Source organism: Solanum dulcamara, chromosome 4, assembly GCF_947179165.1.
Source record: "Solanum dulcamara chromosome 4, daSolDulc1.2, whole genome shotgun sequence".
Lineage (NCBI taxonomy): Eukaryota > Viridiplantae > Streptophyta > Magnoliopsida > Solanales > Solanaceae > Solanum > Solanum dulcamara.
In genome coordinates, this window is record NC_077240.1 from 9,166,944 (window position 1) to 9,192,350 (window position 25,407).

General features: G+C 33.0%; 2 protein-coding genes across 3 annotated transcripts; both read right to left on the reverse strand.

Moving 5' to 3' along the window:
* Nucleotides 1-579: 579 nt before the first annotated feature.
* LOC129886039 (pentatricopeptide repeat-containing protein At5g16420, mitochondrial-like) lies at nucleotides 580-4,552 on the reverse strand. 2 transcript variants are annotated; one of them, XM_055960550.1, is made up of 2 exons: nucleotides 2,069-4,552; nucleotides 580-1,476 (listed from the first exon to the last, which is right to left on the reverse strand). In XM_055960550.1, exon 1 carries the CDS (start codon nucleotides 4,475-4,477, stop codon nucleotides 2,267-2,269), a length of 2,211 nt encoding a protein of 736 aa, XP_055816525.1. In that variant the 5' UTR covers nucleotides 4,478-4,552; the 3' UTR covers nucleotides 580-1,476; nucleotides 2,069-2,266. The 2 variants fall into 2 exon arrangements, with proteins under 2 accessions (XP_055816525.1, XP_055816526.1); XM_055960551.1 differs by having other exon boundaries at nucleotides 580-1,479.
* Nucleotides 4,553-9,115: 4,563 nt separating this feature from the next.
* On the reverse strand, nucleotides 9,116-15,609 carry LOC129886040 (uncharacterized). The gene is made up of 3 exons (XM_055960552.1): nucleotides 15,144-15,609; nucleotides 10,724-12,197; nucleotides 9,116-10,408 (listed from the first exon to the last, which is right to left on the reverse strand). Exons 1-3 carry the CDS (start codon nucleotides 15,436-15,438, stop codon nucleotides 10,222-10,224), a joined length of 1,956 nt encoding a protein of 651 aa, XP_055816527.1. The 5' UTR covers nucleotides 15,439-15,609; the 3' UTR covers nucleotides 9,116-10,221.
* Between the last annotated feature and the right edge of the window lie 9,798 nt (nucleotides 15,610-25,407).

A 25,407-nucleotide genomic window follows, 5' to 3' on the forward strand; every position in this document is an offset into this window, starting at 1 on the left:
ATGACTCAGAACTTTTTAAAAAGTGTTTATTCAAGTAGAGATAAGTAGTTAAGTATAGATTTAGAAAATCTTCTTAAAAGATAAAATTATTATTCATATATTAGAACAAAATGAGTTCGAATAAAACATATTACTATAGAGTATTGAAATTTCTACATAAATAGATTGAGATAATGCTTAGTTGACCCATTGTTTTAATGGCCAATTTATTTATCATCAATATTATTCCCACGATTTCATTTTTCACATGACTTTATTTGATTGAACATGAAATTTAAAAAATAAAATTGAAATTTATATTATTAAACGTGCTATAACATTTCTGAGATGTATGGTTTTTAGTAATTTTAAATATGCTATAATATTCATGTAATTATAGAAACTTTTTAATTACGGAGTAGTAAAATAAAATTTAAGTTTAATGTATTTTCAAATTAAGAAAGAAGCCATTTTTAACAAACAACAAAGGAAATAAGACGAGGAGCAGTAATTTGTTTGTTTCAACAGACAAATTAAAACTTATAAACGTATTATGAAACACTTCAAATTACTCAAAACTAAAAAAACATGAACAATTTTCACATTTTGACCCGGAAAACAACAAATTTACATTAAACTGTCACAAAATGAGCAACAATTCGGATTGATCATCTACTCTTTGAACCCTCAGAAAAGGCTCAGTATTTTTCACTTATTTGTGTTTTGAGTACACAGCACAGAAGGTGTGAACTCTCCCTATATACATGATGTGGTTTGTGAAATAGCTAAAACGAGAAAGCTAGTAACCGCGGAACTCACTATGCAGGACTGCTTATAAAAAAAAATTACAACTCAAAATTGAAATGGGTACATTAACTATATTTCGGTCACAGATTGAGTGACTAGCTAAGCAGTGGTCTGATCTTCCTTCTTATGCCTTCAAACTGAGCTAGAACTTCCCTGAGCAGGGAGCAGCATATATTGAGAGAATGTTAAGAGCTGGGGATATCTTGTTCCTTCCAACAGAAAAATGCACTGAGCAGCACATGAATTGAGCTTCCCTAAATGGAGCATGTGACACCTGTATACCTGTATACCTGTATACCTGTGCTATGTAGGAGGAACTGAAAAATGATGTGCTGCTTCGATTTTCAGCTACATAGAGTTATCTAACACCTGTATACCTGTGCTGGTGTATTATTGATGAGAGTGTAACCTCGCTCGGACAACCACCACCATTACTAAAAAAATCTATTCACCATCACTAGTAATGAACTGATAAGAGCAGATGCTACAATTGATCTAGCCAAAAGAGAAAGAACGGTATATTACAATTAATCACTGTTGATGGAATGCTAAACACTGGATGTTACGCCAGCTTTAATTGTCACTGCATAATGGATGTTGATCTTCAGCTATTAGTTAGAGCAAGACTTCATGAGATTTGCATCATATCAATAGAAGTCCAACATGTGGCAGGCATCTTTTTCCACCCTCCTACTTGAGCGTAATATAATAAGAAAAACATTGGCTTTGAATAATATATCAAGTTACAGAAGTGAAGGGATAAATCATATTTAGATAATTTAATTGTTGAGAGGCTTAAAAGCAGCATTAAATTTCTTAAAAGTAGGACAGATTAAATTTTTAATTGTACATTTTAGGTGGTGCTTTCATCGCACAAAAGTGTAGAGTAAATTAAAGGGAGCCTACTGTTCTAACTGTAGTCAGTTTTTCTCTTCTTTGCATGTGAAAGATCAATTTGTCATTTAACATTCTCAAACATCTCTTTTGTAAAGGATAATGTAGCAATGTAATGCACATGTTGGGAATTGAAAAATGAGTATCATCGGATAAACTCCGAACTATCATAAAAGCTTCCCTTTTATAGTTTAACTATCAGAAGACATAACTTCCTAAAGTATGATAAACAGTATAACCCCTTCAAGAAGGTAATGTCATCTTTAGATTACACAGATGACTAACAATTAAAATAAAACTAAATGATTAACTTTATAGAGTTATTAACACATCAAAGTATGTGTAAGGTTTACAAGAAATGCAAGAAATAAAATAACAGAAAACTTACTTCTATGCATGCTTTGAAAAATTGAGGAGTCCTTCAAAATTGAAGCAGGTATCTAATGGATGATTTGGAGAATAGAGATGATGAGCAAAGACCACAAGATAAGCCCTTAGACATCATAATTTTCTTTAGACCACATATATATATTGTTATGCACCCATCTGCCAAATTGATTGCCGGAACAAGTTCCCAATTATAGTATTATAATCTGTAGTCATGTCCATCAAATTTCCCGAGGCCTTCAGCAAGTATATTGCCAACATTATCCTGTGTGATAAATTTGTCATGTGAACGCTTTTCAGTATCTGTTACATCTTCCACACTGGAACCCACTAATAAAGCATGAGTACTAGCATCAGGAACCCAGCCCTTCTCCAACATTAAATCCAATAAGAAAGAGGCCTTGTTTTTGTATCCCTCTTTCAAGAGGCCATTTATCAGCATATTGTACATGGCTGAATCAACAATTTCAAACTCTGAGACAAGCTTATCTATTGAAGAAAATATCGTGTGCACCTGAGTGTTTTCTACCAGATACTCCAGAAGTTTAGAAAGTGTTCCCGAATTCGGTGATAGACCTTGATTAAGCATCAAATTCAAGAATAGAGCCGACTTCTCTATAAGTCCAAGTGAAATCATGCTCCGAATAAGTATGCAATATGTTTCCCCATCCAGCATACAACCACCCACGACCATTCTCGAGAGCACTATAAGGAGATCACTCGCTCTTCCTAAACTGAATAGCCCTTGCATTATGCTGTTGTAAGCAGCAGGAGAAGACAATGTACCACAATAATATGCAATTGGTAGCAATTTGATTGCTCTAACAGTGTACCTACTAGTACAAAGTCCCTCCATAAGCTTGTCAAATGATGTCGATTGAAGAGCACATCTCTTTGTTGACATGAAGCAAAATACTTCAGCAGCTTCCTGAATCTTTTCCTTCTGGCAAAGACACTCAATAAGTTGCGCATATGATACAAAATCTATTAACCCAGATTTGGCCCTGAGTTGATGAAATAATGCCAAAGCGTCCTCACATTCACCTAATTTGCAGTTGCCAATGATGAGAGCAGAATATGTAGATGAATCAAGGCTAATGGAGGAAACAATCATTCTAGCAAGATACTTCAAGGCATCTTTCAGCCTTCTATGATCACACAAGTATTGAATCATGATATTCCAAGAACGATGATCCGTGATGTTTCTCTCAAGCATTTCATTAAACAGATCTCCTGCCATATTAAAAGTGCCATCATTTAGAATAGCTTCAAGAAGCGCATTGTAAGGCAATAAACTTGCAACTTCTTTTTCATTCAAAAACTCCTTAGCTTCACTCAACATATTCAATTCACATAACCCATCTATTATACTCATGAACACATCATCATCTGGCCTAACATCACTATGCACCATCTCATCTACAAGTTTTACAGCATCATCCACGAAAAGATTCCAACACAAACACTTAATCATTGCCCCATAAGTTGGTGAATCCGGAAGAACTTTAGATGCTCTCATCACAGAAAACAACCTCCTTACTACATCTAATTTATTCATATCACAAAATAAAGGAATTATATGAGCGTAAAAGCTAGAATAATCCGGTTCACACCTTATTCTAAACATATCATCTAAAATTACAAGTGCCTCATCCACTCTACCCCTTGTAACAAGTTCACCAATAATAATCTGAAACGTCCTTCCATTAGGACTACAACCTTTCTTATGAAGTCGTTTGTATTGGTCCAATGAAGCATCAGCACGATCAGCAGCAAATAAAGCCTCTATCAGATAATTAAGTGTATCGATATTGGGACCAATTCCAGCTTTCACAATCTCTTTATATACGAACAATACATCCTTAAATTCTTTCTTTTCCTTGACAAGTGCGCCCAATAATTGATTAAATACAGATATAGAGGGATTTAAGCTACACAAATTTATACAAGAAAGAACACATAAAGCCTCACTAAGCCTACTATTTCTAACAAATATATCTAGCAAAGCCAAAAGAACCTGTTCATAATTTGGGCATTTAGCCTTAACCATCTCATTACAAAACCCTTCAATATCTTCTACTTTCCCAGCCATACCTAGCTTCAAGATAATTTGAAAATAAGTATCAGCAGAATGATGAAACCTTTTTTGAAGGGAAGCCCATTTGAATAACTTCAATGAAGAATCCAAATCAGCTGTGGAATCAAGAACGCCGACTAGTGTTTCTGGGTGAATCTTATTCTTTAAAAATCGAATCTTGGTTTCAAAGTCAGAAGAACTGGTAGAGGATTGATTGGCTTCTGGGTTGATTTGAACTCTACAAGCATCAGAAAGTGAAGAAAAAGAGGGTTTTGAACAAACCCATCTGGGAATTTTCTTGGGAAGCTTTAAAGTTGAGAGCTTTATCACCATTGAACAGAATCATGGGGAACCAGAAAGGTGAACGTTGAAACCTGAATGAAAAACAGAGCAAACGAAAGACAACTAGAGAAGGGTCAAAAAAAAAAAAAAGAGTACACAAAAGAGGTATTTGCTCTTTAAGGCCATTAGTTTTAGGAAGTTAAGAATTAGGTCCCTCATAGTTGCCAAATGTTCATGGTCGACTTATATACGTGAGAGACAATTCACTTGGACAATACTCCCTCTAATCCATACTATCTGAATTTCTAAACTAATGCACACATATTAAAATTTGAACAATATTTTTCTATATTACCCTTTTGTTTATTCCTAAATCATTAATCAAAAAGGTTTGTATTTTACCAATAATAATTACTACTACTATTAATAGAAGTTAAGAAGTCCATTTGATTCCCAATGTAAGCATCAAGCTTCTGAATTTAAAGCAAAAATCAAATTTGACTCTTACTTTTCTAGTGAAAAAGTTGTACTTGGAGCCAAATTTTTAAAAAGAAAATTTCAAAACAATGCCTTGCAAATTCAATCAAAAAAAATCTACTTAAAAAGTTTAACAAAAATTAACATGGAGCCAAAATTTTAAATATCAATTTCCCTCCAATATTTATCCTATAAAAAAGATTTAATTTCCTTAATGTGGAATTAAACATGGCTACATTACAACTTGATCTAAATATTCCATTTGAATGTGATCTTAATGAACTTCCTGACCTTAATATATCAACAAATAACAACGATGATGAACATACTATTCCTGACTTAAATATGAATACACAACTTAATGTCGGATTGCAAGAATCACAGGAAGAGTCAAATCTAAATGGTGGTAAATAATTTTTATCACTGCTATCTATTTTCAATATGCTAAAATAGTTTACTTCTAGTAATGTGATCATTCCTTGAAAAGTGGACTTGATTGTTTTCACTTTGTTTGTCTTTTTTCTTTTTGATTAATAGCTTAACTTTTTTTTTCATTTGGTTTAAGTAGATGCAATTGAAGAGCTGTCCCAGCCATTAGGAAGTGTTAAAATGTTGAGCAATTTTACACGTACTGCAATATATGAAATGTTGCTACAAAAAAGTGTTGATGGAAAACTTAAAAGAGGAGTGACGAAGATGGTGGCATCACATTTTTCAACTTCTATCCAAACAATTCAGCGCATTTGGATACAATCAAACTATGGTGAAGGCGCTCCTAGCAGTATATATATTAGAAAAGTGAAGAATTGTGGTCGTAAGAGAATTGATATGGATGACAATCTCTTTCGCTAAATTCCTTTACGGAAGCGAACGACTCTTCAATCACTAGTTTGTGCCATGAATATGAGTTGTACCACTTTGTTTAGGCGTTTAAAATCGGGAGATATACGAAATATTCTAATGCCATAAAGCCTTATTTGAAAGATGAAAACAGAATAAGTCGATTGCAATTTTGCATGTCTATGCTTGATGGTGGTAGAATACCACATGATCCAGTTTTCACTTCCATGACCACATGAAGTGGTTTTATATGACCAAAAAATCTGAGATATATTATTTATTGTCGGATGTAGAAGATCCAATACGTACTACTAAGAGCAAAATTTTCATCAAGAAAGTTATGTTTTTAGTTGCCGTAGCTTGTCTTAGATTTGATGTACATGGAGTAGAAACATTCTCAGAAAAAATTGGGGTGTTCCCGTTTGTGAAACAACAACGAGCTAGAAGAGCTAGTGTAAAAAGAGTTGCAGGCATTATGGAGACAAAACCAATAACTTCAATAACCAAAGAACTTTCACGATCATACTTGATCGAGAAAGTCCTTTCTACTATTAAGGCGAAATGGTCGAGAGAAGATTCAAATTCTCCAATATTCATACAACAAGATAATGCAAGAACACATGTTCAACCTAATAATGAAGAATTTTGCCGAGCAGCCACACAAGATGGATCCGATATTTGCTTGATGTGTCAACCACCTAATTCTCCGTATTTAAATGTATTAGATCTTGGGTATTTCAGAGCCATTCAATCTCTACAACACAAGGAGAGTCCTAAAGGTATTGACGATCTTGTCAAAGCAGTCACAAAATCATATGAAGATTTTTCAACAAAGAAGTCTAATTATATTTTTCTAACGCTGCAATCATGTATGATTGAGATCATGCGAGCAAAAGGTTCACATAATTACAAGATTCAACATCTTAGTAAAGCTATGCTAGCAAGGAAAGATCAACTTCCGATGCTACTTAAATGTGATTCTGAATTAGTACAAGAAACTCTCAATTATTTAGTGTTGAATTTTTTATGATTGTATGAACAAAGAAAATAGTATTATGGCATATGGTAATTTTACAAGTGTTTCGGAATGCTAATTTAATAACACTAACATAGAAAATGGAGTCAAAATTTGCAAGTTACAGACTTCTATTCATTCAGTAACAAAAAAATGTAAAGTAATTATTCTAATAGAATTCAAGAAGATAAATTTTTAACATAATTCTAATCTCATCTGCAATGCTGGTGTCTTGAACTATTTCAAATGAGTCTTCATCAAAGTCACGAACTATCTCAACTGAGCTTCAATGATAGTGTCTTGAACTTTTTCAATCGAGTCTTTGACAATCGTATCTTGAACTATTTCAATCGAGTTTTCATCATCGATAGTGTCATGAACTATTTCAACCGAGTCTTCAACACCAAAATTCATGAAATTTTTACTCTCTGGCTTCACTTTTCAATTTGTTTAAAAGAGTAGATATGGAGATGGATGAGTTAAAAAAATGAATTTTATGAAGTAGAGTAATACAAGTAGTTTTTCATTGGAAATTTCAGCTTCATAAAAATAATTAAATGTAAAATCATAAATACTTTACGTAAGTAGTGTAAACATTAACTCCTAAAAAAACAAAACTTCATTAAAGCAAAAGGTAAACTTGGAAAAAATTTCAAACATTTTTCTAGAAATTTGAATAATTCAACTATTTTGAACAATGAAAAAAATCTTAGAAATTCAGATAATATAGAATAGAGGGAATAATAACCAAGTGCGTGCAAAAGATGAATTGAGCTTCAACATGAAATATGAATTTTCATTTTCTTAATGTTCTTTATATTCTTCTTTCTTTTTTATTGGTAACGATGTTCTTTATATTCTTAATTAATTAATCAAGCACTAGCCTTCCTACTGTAAAATACTTTAATATTAACGTTGCAACGCTTCTACCAAATTTTTAATCTTTTGTTAACTTAACTACTTGATTCAATTATGTGAGACGCTTTATTGTTGTTCTCAAAAATTGAATAAATATTGTCTTGCCGTTGTTTTTAATATTGTTTTTTTCGGTTGAAATTATAAAAGATTTTGTAGTAGTATTTACGATCCAAAAACATTGGAATGACTACCTTTTGTGTGTATGATATTTTAAAAAAAAAAACATCAAAAATTATCACTCAAAAAGGTTTATTTCTTGGTCTTTGGCATTACAAGCTTGGTTCGCCCAATCGACATTTTACCTCGTCTGTTACAATGCTCATCAAAAGGTTAAGGCAAATTCAAATGATGTGATTTAATTTGATTGGACACTTTAAATATTGTTAATGATGAAGATTATTTTTTTCACCTTTTCGTTCAAAGTATACAAGGAATTTCAGATATACGATATGACAGCAATGGATGAAATTATTTTCCTGAGTCGTCACTACGCATTGCCAAATGCTTGATGGTGATGGTACTTTGGATACCTATTTGGTCAGTCTTCTTCCTTTTACTCTACCCATTTATACACGGAGGGTAGAGTAGAGTGTACAGAGACTATACCCTTACTTCGTGGAGGTAAAAAGACAATTTCCGGGAGAAACTCGACTTGAGTACAACATTTCAACGGACATAGGAAAAAGGGACACGGTTTAATATGACAAACATAATATGTATATCTGAGTATATCAGTCCCCTGCTTTTCAAGTTGTAACCATTTTAATCAGTATACACATGAGATAAGAATACCACAAGCAAAAATGACAAACACCGACTTCAAATCTTGGTTACTTTTGACATAGACAGTTTTTGAAGTAAGCCATGGATCCCATATTACCATTCATATTCGACCTCCCCACCTGAAACTAAATATATCGCTGCTCAACTATTCTTAAGCAGAGGAGTTTCGTCACAGTTATATTTTCACTGGCCTATATGAATTTGCAATAGCTTCGTTAGTGGTCCAGAGTTCTAGCAATTCTTACACACTGACAACTAATCTTCCCAGTTAACACCGTCCCACCCTGTTCGACGCATTTAGAAAAAACGATAAACAAGGGAACAGCACAAAAGAATGAAGACCCATGTCGCCAGAGGGACCTTACTTTTTGCTTCTGATTTGGACAAGAACCAATCAAGAGATCTTAAATTGTAGTGTACCTGTCCCAGACCATATTTGCATCATAAACAAAAACAGAGGATAGTCCAAGGAAATCAACTCTTTTCCGACAGACAATTGTTCCCCTACAAGTGAATCGACCACCATTACATCGAACGATGGAGCAAAACTATACTCCTAATGATTCTTGATATGAAGCAAAATTATACTCCTAATGATTCTTGATATGACTAAGTATTTAGACAGAAAAGAAAAGAAAAAAGTCACTGCAACATAATAGAGAAAAACCATAGGAAGTTTTATTTTAAAAGTAAATGCTGAAAATGAACTCCTTCCAAGTTCCAGCTATTACAACATATATCTACAATAGTTTAAAACAGCAGGGGAAATGAGACCTAAAGCATTCAGTGAGACGATAGCATACAATTCTCTTTGTATGCAGTCAACCTGATAATAACGAGAATAATCCATCACTAGATTACCATACCTTCAATGACAACTGTATCGAAGTTAACAAGGATGTAGTCATTTGTCTCTAACTTCTTCCATAATTCCAAGTGAAATGTGATAGGGTTGAAAGGATTGATTTATCAGTTTTCACAAGAACTCTGATTTATGCATAATATTATAATCTGCCACATATTTTTTGTTCGCTTAGTCCTGTTTGTTGAAACATGAGGGTCTTGGGCATTCAATTCTCTGCCCAGCCAGCAAGATCTGAATATCTTCATACTGCACCGATACACCTTTGAAAACTACTCTAACAATAAATCAGCTCCAAGCCTCCAACAGCTTCAGAGACTTTAACTCCAGTACTTTTGTCATTAATATGAACCAAACAAGCATATCCGTTTTCAATGAATTTTATACATGATACCTGCTCTGAGATGCCTAGATTCAAAATCTATATGCTTGATACAAAAGCAACTAGGATATTCTCACATACGTTACTCAAAGAGGTCCAAAATCACAGTCCGCAACTTACCACAATTGTTGATCCCTTTAATCAATAATCAATAACCGGGCTATGAAGAAATAGCCCAAAATACGAAGCACCCACCACCCATGTAATCTCTCGCTTAAGATATTCTAGAATCCCAGCTAAACTCCAACGCCTCAGAAGGTTTTTCTTATCTAACATAAGCTCCCATCACAGTGCTTTGTGATTTCCCGGGAAAAAGATAAAACAGCCAAACTATAATTATATCTACTCCAGAACAATCTAATTAACCATAAATACAGTAACTTAACCTATTGCGACCCTTTAAGAGGCGAAACGGGCTAGATTGATCTATTACCAGTTCAGTCGATAAGCGCATGAAGGAACTGATAAGAAATACCTATAAGCCATCTCTCCCCGTCCATAACCAGATCTTGCAGATCTTATGTCGCAGCTACCACCCCTGAATCGGGGACGATCTCTGCGAGAGTAATCTTAATTGGTTGCCATCCGGATTGAGGTTGTACAAGCCATTTCTTCATGTTAATAACCATGTGCAAGATCTGAAGTATTTCACCTAAAGCAAGCTCCTTTAAGCACATCTTCTTAATAACTGTAGCTGCTTCAAACCTAGTGAAGGATCAAGTAAATAAACAAGTTCAAAATTAGATTATATCAGCCAAGATACACATGAGTAATCATCTTCTGCATTTTGCTTGTTCGTTTTTTGAAAAGGTAAAATAAAACCACACGAGGAAGCATTTTTAGATGACCTAACAAAGATAAAAATCTGTTTGGCTTTATCCTGAGCTAAATGCTTTTTATTCGATACAATGTTAAATTGAATTTTAAATTGGAAGTCCTTCACCTAAATTATTTACTTTAGAAACTTCCCCAAACATCCACCAAAATCCACGAAGGATCAAACTAAATGAGAACCCATACCTGCACTGAGTAGCACTTATGGCGGCTCGTCCAGCAGAAGATGATAGAAATTTCTGGAGGTCATCCCATGCTTCTTTGGGATATTGTTTCATATTACCACCAATGGGATTCACACACCTCCATAGGTTCTCATTTTTACCAACATATAATTGCAAAGCACCTAAATTCCGTGTTACTACCAGCTGTTGTTCAACTGCACTCGCGAGAGCCTTCTTAACATCAGTATTGCGGTGTTTTGGATCACCATATTTGATGCAATCAGCGATGTTTGCTTCAGTAGGCATAATCTTCTCACTTTTAAGGGTGTTCAATGCAAGTAAAACGACTCCAATAAGGCCTTGAACATAATCAGAAGGTTTTGGGCATCCTGGAGCTCCCCACACACCATTGAGAGGTCCATTACTGCTATTTGTTATAGATGACGGTGGTGGAATCTCAGGGCTAGGATGTGGATACCTGTTTACCTCTTTTTCAACGTAAAATGGTGTTTTCTTCTGCGAATTGTGTCCCTTATGAGGCCCATTTGTATTTGTATAAGAATTCTCAATGTTAGGTGGTTGTCTTGATTCATTCCACGGTTGAGAAAAAGGACGATTATGACCATTATTGGAGCTTTCACTGATTTTTAGCTTACCCATATCAGGCATAGGTATTTGAGGACCTGAGGTGAGGCCTGGTGCATCAGACTTAGGAGGCATTGAATGTGAATGATGCCCATGTGAATTATGTGGTAAGAAATTACCAGGTGGAATTACTGGTGATACTGGGAGGTTGTTTGGCCTTACTGGAGGATAATTGTTTTGATAATTATTCTGTGAGTTGTTTCCATTCGTCCAGGAAGGCTCGGGATTACCAGAAACACCGCTTGAGGCAGGTACAGGCCCACTGAAAGAAGTTCTTGAATTATGAGCTCCAGGAAACTCCACTGAATCATTGAACTGCTTAGGATATCCATATACTGGTTGATGAAAGTTTGCAGCACTATGATTTTCTTGTGTGCCAGATGAAGTTCGTGATATACTGGGTTGATTCACACTTCTACGAACTGGTTTGCTCTTCTGCTTAATATCTGTACCCCTTCCCAAATTGTTAAACTTCATTTGTGGAATTTCATGGAATGTGTCGAGCTGGTTTATCATACTGGAGTCACTAGATGACGTAGATAATGCATCCAAAGTGGGTAAAGAACCGTAGCTGCTATTTACAAGTTGACTTGATTCACTATTTGTGAGAGGTGGTCCTCCGGATGAAAGGCTTGTCCAGAGCCATACAGTCTTCGCAGCAGCAACAAGGGGAACAGATGCTTTTTGAGGTTGTGCTAGGAGAATATTATATCTGCGCATGCGCAATTGATGAAGAGCGTTCGAAAAATCACGATCTCCCGAAATCAACAAATAATTAGCCGGTGCAGGATTGTCAACCGCCCAGAATAGCATGTCAACGAGAATCTTCTTATCACTTGCATCTTTGACACCTATACACATTTAGTCAAAATTAGTCATGATGAAGTCCAAGCAGTTCTAAACAGATTTAATCACACTACCATAAATGTTAAAAATAAGTATCTTGAATACACTGATTTTCACTTCTATAAACTACCTTCAAAGGCTAGCTTAAGACTCAGTTAGATTTTTTCACAAAATTTCAACAACCATCAATAGAGGTTAGTTTTTAATACTTTAGTCAGCTGGCACTGAAAAAGGATCAACCAAATTATAATATGAGATTAAGATAAGAATCTACTTAACATTAAGAGACCACATATCAGCTCCAAAATTCTCACTTTTGTCCAAAGTTGTAAATCAGCGTATGCCACCAGTCAGACGATAAAGATTTAACACCTAAAGAACACTGAAAATTCAATGCTTAACTTTAAGCAAAGAGCAATGAATCGAATAAGTTTTAAGAGTGGAAAACAAACACTCCTTTCCAGCTCACAAAAATAACTCTCAAGGAAAATTTCAGGAAAAAATAATAACCAGTTTACACTCTGTCCATTTGCTAATTTTGTGGAAACTAGTTCAGAAGTTTTCAGGCACCAATTATAGCACTCAAGCAAGAAAAGTGCCAAAATCAACACAACTGATAGAACACACAACAGTTCTCTCTCTACTATTAACAACAACGTCGTGTGTGTGCGCATGTGCACACGCTCTATGCGTGTCTATGTTAAGAAAGACAGGAGAGAGTAAACATGCCAAATATGAGCTCATAGTGACTCAATCATAAAATAATAAAAACAGGCCTTGCTTGTTTGTAGAGGTTAGGGAGTCCTCTCTGCACACTGCGTCAAGGGGTCAAGGGTTCGAGGCTAATAGGAGAAGAATCAGGAGAACAAGGGCCAAGGGCCAGAGTTGCCGATTATTATCTCATTAAAAAGTTGTATTTTCAATTAATGCTAAATTTAGTTCAAGTCCTAAGATAATCAATCTCATAGCTGGATCCACCTACTCAGAAGCTACTCCAGGATTAAACTATAAAGGACTCAGTTTCTCTCCGAAAATCCCTGCATTTCCTCTGGTTCAATCTTAAGACTTTGCACGTGTCCAATTTGCAATTCAATGAACGAGATTTTCTTTTCCAGACCCCACTTGGTGGGATTACACTGGATATGTTGTTGTTTGAGATTTTCTTTTAACTGAATCATCTTAATCATGATCAAAATTCTTCTCACATCCTCACTCTCTCTGTCTGACAACGAAAAGTTAATTTTCTCTCTCTTCCAAATCTTTCACAGAGAACCAATGTAGCTCAGCAAAAATTAGAGCCTTCCCACCACAGCTAACGGAACGTGTTTTAATTTTTTATTCTGATTTGGAAGAAAATTCAAGTGATGGATGCACAAAGTCTTTCTTCTGAGCAGTGGCGGAGGCAGGCTAGAAGGGAGGAATCGTTTCAACCTCTTTGCACAAAAAGAAACTGAGATGACAAAACGGATGCGGCTTGATTTCCTCCGACAAGGTAAAAGGGGTTCATTGAGTTCGGATGAAAACCCTCTCTACCCCTAGCTCCGCCACTGCTTCTGAATTGCCAACTTGCCATTGACAATTTTGAGGATCCTTCAACTTTTTTTCCCTGATAGGCCGGCCACGAAAGCAAATCCAGCATATTATTCTACCAGTCTCAAATATTTATGATAATCTCCCCCCTCTCGGTGGAAGTTACTAGCTTCAAGTTAATTTGACTTGGTGTAGAAGTTCTCTGTGTGTAATTCTTTCTAGAAGCTTTTAGGTCTAATAAAATTAAGAAACAAAAAGAGAGGTTACTGGTGGTATTCCACCAGACTTTTGAGGTTCAGAAGCTGGAAATGGTAAATGAAAAGACTATCCTTTAACTATGGTAAGAATATATTGGTTAGAAAAAAAATCAAATCTATTTAATTATTAAGTAGACACGTGATCTAGAGGGTGGCGAGGGGGTTCACGAACCCCCCTCGGGTTAAGGCATTTTGAAAAAAAAAATCATATATATAGAGAGATTTTGAACCTCCTAAAAATAAAAATAAGATTAGAGGTTGTCTTAGTGATTAAGGGAGTTACTGCTTGTTGGGTATTTGGGGTATTTTGGTTTGATACTGCTTCCACCCCTAAAAAAAAAGGTGGGAGCTACGTCTCAAAATTCACCTTTAACGTTCCAAGTTGAAATCTCAAGCACTACATTTTGTTTTTTCGAACAGTCTTAACAAGTGCTGCATACAAGTTCCCGCCAAGATGAGTGAGCTCTTTTACTTCTCCCTCAAGAGTCTTCTTTCCTGCCTTCGAAGATAATGAAACGGACAGTTCAATAAAAAAGTATGGACTGTGCAGTAGTACTCGCACCCAATAACTTAAAATCCTGGATCTATCTCGGACCACTAATTTGGTTTCTTCATGATCTAGAGAAACTGAGCTGTATAATTTCGAAACAAAAGATCAGCAACTCATAAAAGTTTTCAATCTGTGCTAAGCAGATTCTAAGCACCCAATCTCTATCACTGATAGTCGGTTTGACAGGAAAATTAAAACAAATAAACACAATAATTACTTTTTTTCCAAGTAAAAATCCTTTCTTTTGTTTGTAAATTGGAGAACATGGCTATTTTCACTGGAAAGATGCAATTTTGTATCTGACTGCGAACTTGGCCACAGAAAAATCAGATTGGCACTTGCATAGATTCCAAGAGTCAGCCATGCGGGTTAGACCATCAAAAACACTCCGTTGACTTATATATCAGCACCAACAAGACAACCACAAAGGCAAAATTCAATGAGATCTAACCGATCCTGTCCAGTCACACAAAAATCCACTTTTTAAACATAGATCGACTCAACCAGACATCAAATCAACTAAAAAACAAGTCATTTCATCCGAATTGCACACCCAAACAAAGATGCAAACAGAATAAAAGGTAACTTACACATCAGTCAACAAAAAATTATACCTGCAGGGACGTGATTAAGGCCGATTCCAGTACTATTAAGCGCCTGCTGAACAGAAGAAGAGATTTTAGTAGTATCACCGTAAGCGGAAATGGAAACTGGTCCACAGTAATTCATATTCACAAGCGCAGAACTTATATTCTGAGCGATCGCATGAGGATCAGATCCTCTAGGTACTTGACAGTTTTCTATATCCCACCAGACCGAAATCCTCGCCGCTGAGTACAGCGCCTCAGCCGCACCCGACGGCTGCGGTCCTCCCCCTCCGCCGTTTCCGTTTCCGCCTGCACCGCCCATTTCCAACGAGTTGCCGTTGCCGGAGAAGAAATGGCGCACGATAGCGAATACCGATGTGTAAATTTGAGTCTTTTAATGTTTGTCTGGTGTGTAAGGTTAGTTGAGGAGTGCGTAGGATTAGAGAGGATATAGAAAGAGTAGAAGATATAGACGAGAGAGTGTTGGAAAATAAAAAGGGATTTTGATGAGTGGGGACTGCCTTAGTGACGGGTGGAAGATTCATGAGGCCCTTCCTAAATGACTATTCGGTCCTTCAATTTGCAAATGAGGGAATGGATACAATGGTAAATACATATAGCACAATCGTGAGGAACGGGCTTGTCTTCCATTGAGGGAAGTGCTCACTTGGAGTACTTATTTTTGGTTTCCCGATTAAATCTTAAATTTACTTAAAGTAGTTATGGTTTGAATTCATTTGACTTTATTTTGATTATATAAAAAATAAAATTTTATGATTATAAATTAATGGTTAAAAAAATATTTAGTATTATTTCATAAGTGTAATGGTATATACAAATTTTATTCTTGTGATATGTGATATAAAGACATTTTTTCTAATAGATAGCTCAAAATAGCATTTTTAAAATTTAAAATTAAATTATTATTGAATTTAAACGATATTATTTCTTTTAAATTTGATTTTTTAAAAAAAAAGAGTAATATAAAAGGTATAATACATAAATATGCCTTTTAACTTAGCCTCATTTTACATTTATACACTCCAACTTTGGGTGTGCACAAATAAGTACTTAAATTTGTATAAAATCGAACAAGTAGACATATGTGTCTTACGTGTCACAATACACTTAAGATGTCATGTAGGATATAAAATTGTCATGTAGGAGAATGAATGTGTCTGTTTGTTTAAATTTTGGATAATTAAAATGTCTACTTGTACACTAGTAAAGTTAGAGGTCATAGTTGCTAGTCGAAGTCAATTTAAGGATCATATTTATGTATTATGTCAATATAAAATGAGAGGAAGTAATTTCTTTTTATTTTTATTTTCTTTTTTTAATGCATTTACTGTTTGATTATTGACTCTTCCTCTCCCGCTACTATTTCAGCTTTTAAAAATGACCTTTTTTTTTCTATTCCAATCTTACATGGATTGCCGTAATTGGATCTCTCCACGTCATAATTTTTTTTTGAATAAAAAAGTATGACAGTGTTGTATCATGAAGAAAAGTAGACAAAAAAATGATTGTTTTTGACGTGATTTGAATTCAATACTTCATTAGGAAAAACATTTATTTTGCATTTGACGCTTACGGTAAATCATTAAATATATGATGTATGCTTTATAAATATATATTTATCACTTAATTATAATAACAAATATATAAGGCCTATCATTTAATTTCAGCTAATAATAATACTATTAAATTAATATGAATAGATCTTTCATTTGCTTTGTTAATTTTATTATTTTGCTACATTTTTTTTATATCAATCCTTGGCGTCTATTAAAAACAATTTTTTTACCTCATAAAAGTAAAGATATATCTTACATATATCTTACTACTCCCTTCATACTTATTTACGGGATTACAATAGTATGCTAGTATTATTGTTATTATTATGATTGGATAAATATAAATAGTATTTTTAAAAAAATTATTTTAAATTTTTTCATTCGATGTCCGTTACCCAACTCCGCCGGATTAACGATGAGTTGACGAGGTATTCTATTTCTTTGAAGTGTAGCATTTAAGTTTGATCATTGACTCTTGGTCTTAGAGTATCATTCACTCTAAGAGTCTTGAATATGGACTTTTTCAACTCCAACATAGATTGCTGTAATTGGATCTCTCAACCTCATAAATCTTTTTTTCTTTTTTCTGTTCTTGGGACATTTCACTTTCATTTTGTTCCAACACATCTTTTTTTGTTTCTCAATAGAGTATCATTAATAAAAATAATATCTAGAATTGAAAACGTAAACCTTAGTGATGTATCGAAAAGTTATACCCATCGATAGAAGGTAACACATGATAAAATATTTTACTTAATACGAGATATGATGTGGTAAAAAGTGTGATTGGCCAACATTTACTGTTAACCTACCCATGGGAGCATGGATATAAATATGAAGAAAATACGAGATATGTGTTAAATGATATATTTTTATTTGAATTTTTAAACATAAAAATCTAAAAATACAACCATAGATTCTTTGCTTCATTGATAAACCCATATTATTAAATTTGCAAATATTTGATCCATTACTTGCCTTATTCATGCAAACCACATAATAAAAGGAGTTATACCTTCCCCAGAATCTTTTTTTTAAAGCTTGTGGAAGGGGGGAATTAAATATGTTTCAAATTTAAAAGTAAATAGGAAGTTTGAAGGAGATTGGCCATAGGCCCAATGGCCAATACAGGCCTATTTTGGGTGAACAGCCCATTTCACGGGGGGTCTGTTTTGGCAACTTAGCTCTTTGATTGTTGAGAGTAGAAACAATGACTTGAATAAGGTTTTAGGGTATAAAGTTCTAACAAAATACTTATGATTATGGAATAGTCTATTAATGATAATCATTTTATAAATCCTATTAAGATGAACTTATAATTTTACTTCTTTTTTTGTAAATTTAGGGAAATTTTTGAAAATGATGGATTTTTTTGTAATTTGACACGTGTCTATGGTACTGTTTTGAAAATATTTTACTTGATGTAATGTATTTTAAAAAAATCAACAAGCTTTTTCTAGTGTAAAATTATGAGTAGAAAATAACAAATATTTTTCATATCGAATAGTAGAAAATTCAGCAATACAACAAGAAGAAAAAGAATATATTTTCTCATCCGATTATCTTTTTCACAAAGAAAGAATATATATATATATATATACACACCCGTTATAGGATAAAAGAAAGAGGGGAAATTATGTGGATTGACAAACATTACTACTATAATTATGTGATAAGGATATAATTTAAATTAATTATACGAATTGGGTATATTTTAATAAAATTTGTTATTATACAAATCTGGGGGTTCATATACAAATATGGATTGTGGGTTTGAAGAAAGACAAACACGAAGCTTCGTTTCTCTCCTTTTAGGCGAGCTACTTCGTTCCTCAGTCGTCTAGGCATCGTTCCTTCTCTTGATCTACTTTGATTATAACTCGATAGTGAGTTTTGAGGGTCAAGTAAGGAAATAAATGGGTTGAGAGGAGGGATGCTGCAGGTCCTTAGAAGGACCATGGGAATCCTGGTCTTTTCTCCCGACAAATTTCTCCTTTCCCACTCCCTTTCGCTATGGCCGGCCTGCCCCTGACCAGCTGGCTGGGGTGACTTAACGTAATGTGAGGCTTAAAGCAAAATTTTAGTTAGAGGCCTAAAATATAAATAATTCAATTTCATATTTATGTATTTAATTTTATCAATTCAACATTGAAAAACATCCTTTTATCGAGGCATTTATTATATGAATACTTAACATAATTCTATAAGTAATAAGTTGACGAATTTTAAATAACGATAAGTGTTAGAACCATAAAATATGATTCAAGAAGTTGATAACTTGGTATACCCCACTTTAATATGTTTGTTGTAGTGCTTGAAAATTTACGAAGAAATAAAATAGATAATTTATAATTCACTTTGTTTAATACTTTTTGACTATTAATTCATATTTTTGATTTCTTTTATTTGAATAGGGTAAGGAAAATAAAATAATTTATATATATATATATATATATATATATATATATTATTTTTTTTCTTTTTACTTTTTATGAAATAATTTATAGCTAGATAGATGATTAAAGACTATTTTAAAGTACTAATTTTAAAAAATTTAGTTTTACTTTTTCTTATGTCAAATTAAATAATATATATCACGTTGAGACGGAGAAACTTGTTAATAAATTGAGTCCAAACGAGCCAAAGTCATGATAGCTAAGGTCCATCTAACTAATTTGAATAGAATGGTAATCAAATTTTTTTTTGTCTTTAGTGGATATTAAATCATAAAAAGGTGGTAGACAAATTAAAGTGAGTTTATATTATACACTCACTTCAACTCGGAAAAGGAGTTTCCAAAGCGTAAATAATTGACTCGCACTTGTAACCACAAAATTATTATTTGTCATATTGTTGAACCACTTCTGGTGATATAAACATTCTGGGAAATTTTGGAATTTTAAAAAAGTTTTTTGATGCATCTTTCTAAGTGGAGAAATTTCTAATTATAACCAAAACAAAATATATGAAAAATAAAATTCTCTTGTATAGAAAATTGAAGTCTCACCAATAAAAATGAAAAGTTGAAGTAAGTTCACCAATACTAAATTCCCCCAGTACATTTATTTTTAAAACTGTTACGATAAAAAATAATCATGCTATAATTTCTTTGACAATAAATTGATTAATACTAACCTTTCAACATTTTATATTTTCTCCATTTTAATTAGCTCAGAATCGAGCTTGACCAACTTTCTTGTGTGGAGTTTCATTTTTAATGTCAAGAGTGAGACAAATCCATATATATAATAAATGAGAAATATAGATAAGGTGATATGGCATTTATGTATGACTTCTATTTATATTTATTTTTTTCCGTCTTTTTTATCATTTTTTCTTCATTTAATTATTTATTTTATTTTTAAGATCTTAAAAAGAATTATAATCCATTACTCCACTTTACCTCTCATTATAATATATCTTAACTACTAATAGCTCATGCCTTTTTAATTTGTCCTCTTAATAATATTCATAACTCATTTTTTTTAATTTTCATACCCCCCAAAATTTATTAGGTAAGTTTATGATACCTTATGGTATTCCTCCACTTTGTCTATTAAATTCACACTTTATACCAAGAAAATTCTCATTCAAGGTTATTTTTTCACTTCTCAATCACTATAGGGTAATCATCACATCATATGATTGCTTTTACGGTTAAGAACCATGATGGGCAAAGTCGTAAAGAACCTATAGGTAAGAATATTTCTTTTAATATTTTAAATTATATTCTTTTCAATTTAATTTATGTGGCACTATTTATTTTTTAAGAGTCAATTTGACTAATATTTTAAACTAAATTGAATATTTCAAGACCAACAAAATCATGGAGCAACTAACTATTTCGTATAAGTGTAGTCTTAATTTGTGTTTGTAGGGATGAAGAAGAAAGTTGAGGAAGATAGAAAAGTAAAGAAAATTGTGAATTTCAAAAGAAAATGATGTAGAGTCTTACAATAAAATTATTATTATTATTATAGTAATTCTATCTCTTTAGTTTTTTCTTTCTCTTCTCTATTTTTCATTTATGTACTCTATTGAAGAAATTAAAATATATTTTTTAAACTCTTCTGACTACAGCTTCTTACTTTCTCTTTTTTTTTCTTAAAGTTTTAGTTTGGTATTTACTTTGACTATATATGGCTCTTTCCATCAAGGAGTGGTAATGCGATAATGAAAGCAAGGATTGAGTGGTTATTGCTTTCATACATGAACTTTGAAGGAGTTTGAGAGAAAGCTGCAGAAGAAGAAGAAGACGTTGGATATTTTGTTTCAATCTCTTTAAAATGTTCTTTGAATTTTAAAGAGTTTGATAGTGATTATATATCGAAATACAAATTGGTTTGAGAGGGTAATGAAGTTTTGATGGAGTGTTTCAATTGTCCATAAACTGATTCAAAATAAAATAGCGGACTTGTAAATTAATCTAATAGTTTTCAAATTCAATGTCAATCTTTTGTTCTCAAACTTTTGTATTAAGCTCCTCATGAAATATATTATTCATTTTGGAATCTTTCTAATTTACAAATATCAACCTCTTTAAATACATCTTACAATAATTATTGAGAAAGGTAAGTGTCACTAACTCATATTAGCAAACAAAAAATTAATTATGAAGTTATTCATATTTAACTTTTTTTTTTGTACAGATTCACTTTTAATATTTGTCTAATAAAAAAAGATTACTAAACAAAAAAATAATTAGAAAGTTATTCATATTTAACTTTTTTTGTACAGGTTCACTTTTAATATTTGTCTAATAAAAAAATAATTACAAAAGATTATTTTTAAAAATTTTAATTAATATTTTAATTTTTTATTATCGCGCGAAGCACGGATAAGTACACTAGTATTAAAGAAGCAAATAAATTAAATTAAAAGGAATATACTAAGGGCAAAGACTCTAGCGTGCGCCATAAACAATACTCCATCCATTCCATATTAAGTGAATTTTTGAGAAATTTTTCATTGTTCAAAATAATTGAATTGTTCAAAGTTCAAGATCGATGCTTGAATTTTTTTTCATATCTGCCTTTTCATTTATTGAAATTTTATATTTTCTAGGAGATAAATCACACTACTTGCAAAGTTATATTTATGATTTTACAAAGAGCAGTAGTGAAAAGAATGATTCAAATTATGTCCTTGAATATTGATTTTAATATATGTGCATTGCCTCATAAATTTACTTAATATGGAATGGAGGGAGTAAGATAAAACAATCATCTTAATTAACCTTCATAAATTCAAACGGCTAGTTATACCCTCTAAGATTTTTTATTTTTATAACAATAGTATTTGAATCAATTAATTAGATATATTTTGATCGTTTCATGAATTACTCACTATCTTTTATTTCTTTCGTTCTTTTTAGTTGTCACAATTTTCTTTTTGAAAGTTAAACAATTTGAACTTTGACTAACATTTTAATATGTACCGTTCATTATATTGATATGAAAAAGATTACAATTTATTGTATTGATGAAAATACTCCAAAGGAAAAGAAAAATAATCCTGATAATAAAGAAGAAGGTCACGCTCTATTAATAACGTAGAAGTTTAGCAATATTTAAATTAATGGCATTATCAAAGATCTCTTTCAAACAAATTTAATAATTTTTTAAAATAATCAAATTTTAAGTTAGATAGTAACAATGTAAATACTATAAAACTTCGTGCATCAAAAATCATGCTTAGACTCCTCAATTTCACTTATATAGGGCAAACAAAGCTTTGATTTCATTCCGGATCCAACTATTGTCATGAAACAACTTCAGATCCATATTCAAATCTGATATATTTGAACAATAACTTCTAAGTTCAACATTTCTTTGAAATTTCATAATGTCTTTTTTGTTTATTTCCAAATAATAAGTAATGATTATAATGCTTGCACATCATAAAATTAAGTTTCACTAATTTTAAATTTGTGTTAAGAAATCTTACATTGAAGATAAAATACTACCTAATAAAGGCAACCTCATATTTTATACTAAAGTTCATATACAAAATATTTGATAAAGGATAAAGAATCAACAATCAATTTTTATGTTATTTTATATGAATATTTTTGTAATGAAAAAAGAAAAAAAAAGAGAAAATTTTCTCCATAGAAATGTTCATGGCAAGGTATCTTCACACAACAACAACAACCCAGTGAAATCCTACAATGTAGGGTTTGGGGAGGGTAAAGTGTACGCAGACCTTACTTCTACCAAGGTAGGACGGCTGTTTCCGAGCGACTCTCGGCTCAAAAGAAGCATAAAAAGAGATCAGATAAGGTTAAAAAGTTCAAAGTGATATGAAAAAGCAAATAACGAAAGCGACTCAGATAAAATAGAGTAATCAAAGTACAGAAAGTAATAGAAAGATAATAACAGAAGTCAGAGCACAAGAAATTATAGTGCGCTAATGCGCCTACTAATACGGAAGAATAACGGGATTATGTACTAGACTTCTACCCTAATATGAGTCATCCATACCCTCCTATCTAAGGTCATGTCTTCGGTAAGCTGTAACTGCATCACGTCCTGTCTAATCACCTCTCCCTAATATTTCTTTGGCCTACCCCTACCTCTTCTGAAACCATCCATTGCCAACCTCTCACACCTCCGCACTGGGGCATCTGTGTCTCTCCTCTTCACATGCCTAAACCATCTCAGTCGCATTTTCCGCATCTTGTCTTCCATTGAGGCCACTTCTACCTTGTCTCGAATAGTCTCATTTCTAATTTTGTCGCTCCTGGTATGCCCACACATCCATCTCAACATTCTCATCTCGGCTACTTTCATCTTTTGAACGTGAGAAACCTTAACTGGCCAACACTACGTCCCATATAACATAGTCGGTCTAACCACCACTTTATAAAACTTGCCCTTAAGTTGTGGTGGCACCTTCTTGTCACATAGCACAGCGGAAGCGAGCTTCCATTTCATCTATCCTGTCCTAATACGACATGTGACATCATCGTCAATCTCCCCGCTGCCTTGCATGATAGATCCAAGGTACTTGAAACTACTTTTCTCTTGGATGGCCTGGTCACCAAGCCTAACTTCCGCGCCAACCTCCTGAGGTGTCTCGCTGAATTTGCACTCTAAGTACTATGTCTTGGTCCTACTCAGTTTAAACCCTTTAGATTCTAAGTATCTTAAATACGAGATATCTTATTAAGATTAAAGGATCAATAATTTTTTTTAGAAGTATATATTTATATTACTGCAATGAAGAAAAAGAGAAACTTTTTGCCATAGGAAAGTTCACCACAAATGATTAATTATCTAATCTTAATGAAGAGGTTTTAGCTGTTGACTCTTGGCTCTCATTCCATGATTTTTTTTTACCTTTTTTATTTAAATTAAATTGATCCATAATTGATTGTTGTAAAAAATATGAAATCAATTCATTTCCATTTTTTGCTTTATAATAGAGTACGTGTCTGCGTGATTTAATTTAAAATGGACTAGTAAATCAATTCCTTCATTCAAAACTTGTCTGTTTTCTAATTCCTCCTTTTTACTAAATTCAGGATTTTTTTGTCTTAACCTACCTAAGCATAGTCAACCAAATCTCTGACAGGATTTAAATTAAGTACTATACAAATCATAGAAGGAGCACTAAACTTCCAATTGCATGTGAAAATAATCAAGTTTTTTTCTTTTAATATGGAGACTAATTTATTACTTTCCTTCTTTTTTTTAATTTTGTTTGGATAGTCAAATCATATGAGCTTTGATTAATATTTTAAAATATATTTTTTATTATATTAATATAAAAAATTATAATTTATTATATTTTTTATATAATTTTTTAATACCTATATCACATAAATATAATATAATTTAATTTTGAAGGTTAGTAAATTGACTTTTGAAACGCTCAATGTGACAACCATAGTTAGGAACATCTGACGGTTGAAAATAGCTCGCGTGGAGAGATCTGATCCCTTGATGAAATTTTTCAGATTTGCCGCGCTGAGGTCATTTTATGCCCAGGTTCGAAATTTGTCCTTTGTCCCAAAACCCGAGACTCGTAAAATCCGAACCTACACCAAATTCCAAACCAGAATCCTATCTGTCAAGTCGATTAATCGAAGGCTCGGATACTCCGAACCTCTTGTTCAAAATCCGAACCTCCACATCACCTTCAATTTGTCTCTGTTTAGACAAGAGACATATCAGTGAATCTGAGCTTCCCTTATTCACTGCTGTATTAAACTCTCCCACCCCCGCAAAATCACTCCACTCTTCCTCCAATTTGATTTCTTCCTCCGCCGTCCGAACCTTTTATCAGATCAATCGTCGCCGGTAAACCCCCCATCACCTATATATATATATATATATATATATATGTATCCAAACATGATTAATTTTTTTTTGGTGTTATTAGCATCATCAGTTTTTTGTCTTTCTAAATCTCTGTTACTAGATTTGAATGCATTTCTTGTGATTTACTGTGTATGGAATTGTTCTTTCTGATCAAATGTTCATGCATGTTTGTTTATGTATGTGTTTAAGGATAAAAATGATTATTTTTTTAGCTGTGTAGGAAGCGTGTTTCTTGATTGTTCCTTAGAAGTGTAAGAGTCGTGTGAAATTAACCTCCATTTGCTCCTCTCTACTCTCTCTCTCTGTCGTTTTCAAAACACTGATCTGTCTTTTTTTCTCTCTCCTTATTTAAATTGATTCATGAAATATTAAGAACCATATAAAAATTTG

Excerpts from the sequence above, each read along its gene's own strand:
- LOC129886040 (XM_055960552.1), bottom strand. The coding sequence starts at position 15,438 with ATGGGCGGTGCAGGCGGAAACGGAAACGGCGGAGGGGGAGGACCGCAG. Across the intron at positions 12,198-15,143 it reads CCTTAATCACGTCCCTGCAG|GTGTCAAAGATGCAAGTGAT; the intron begins GTATAATTTTTT and ends AAATGTGTATAG. Across the intron at positions 10,409-10,723 it reads ATAAGTGCTACTCAGTGCAG|GTTTGAAGCAGCTACAGTTA; the intron begins GTATGGGTTCTC and ends ATCCTTCACTAG.
- LOC129886039 (XM_055960550.1), bottom strand. The coding sequence starts at position 4,477 with ATGGTGATAAAGCTCTCAACTTTAAAGCTTCCCAAGAAAATTCCCAGA.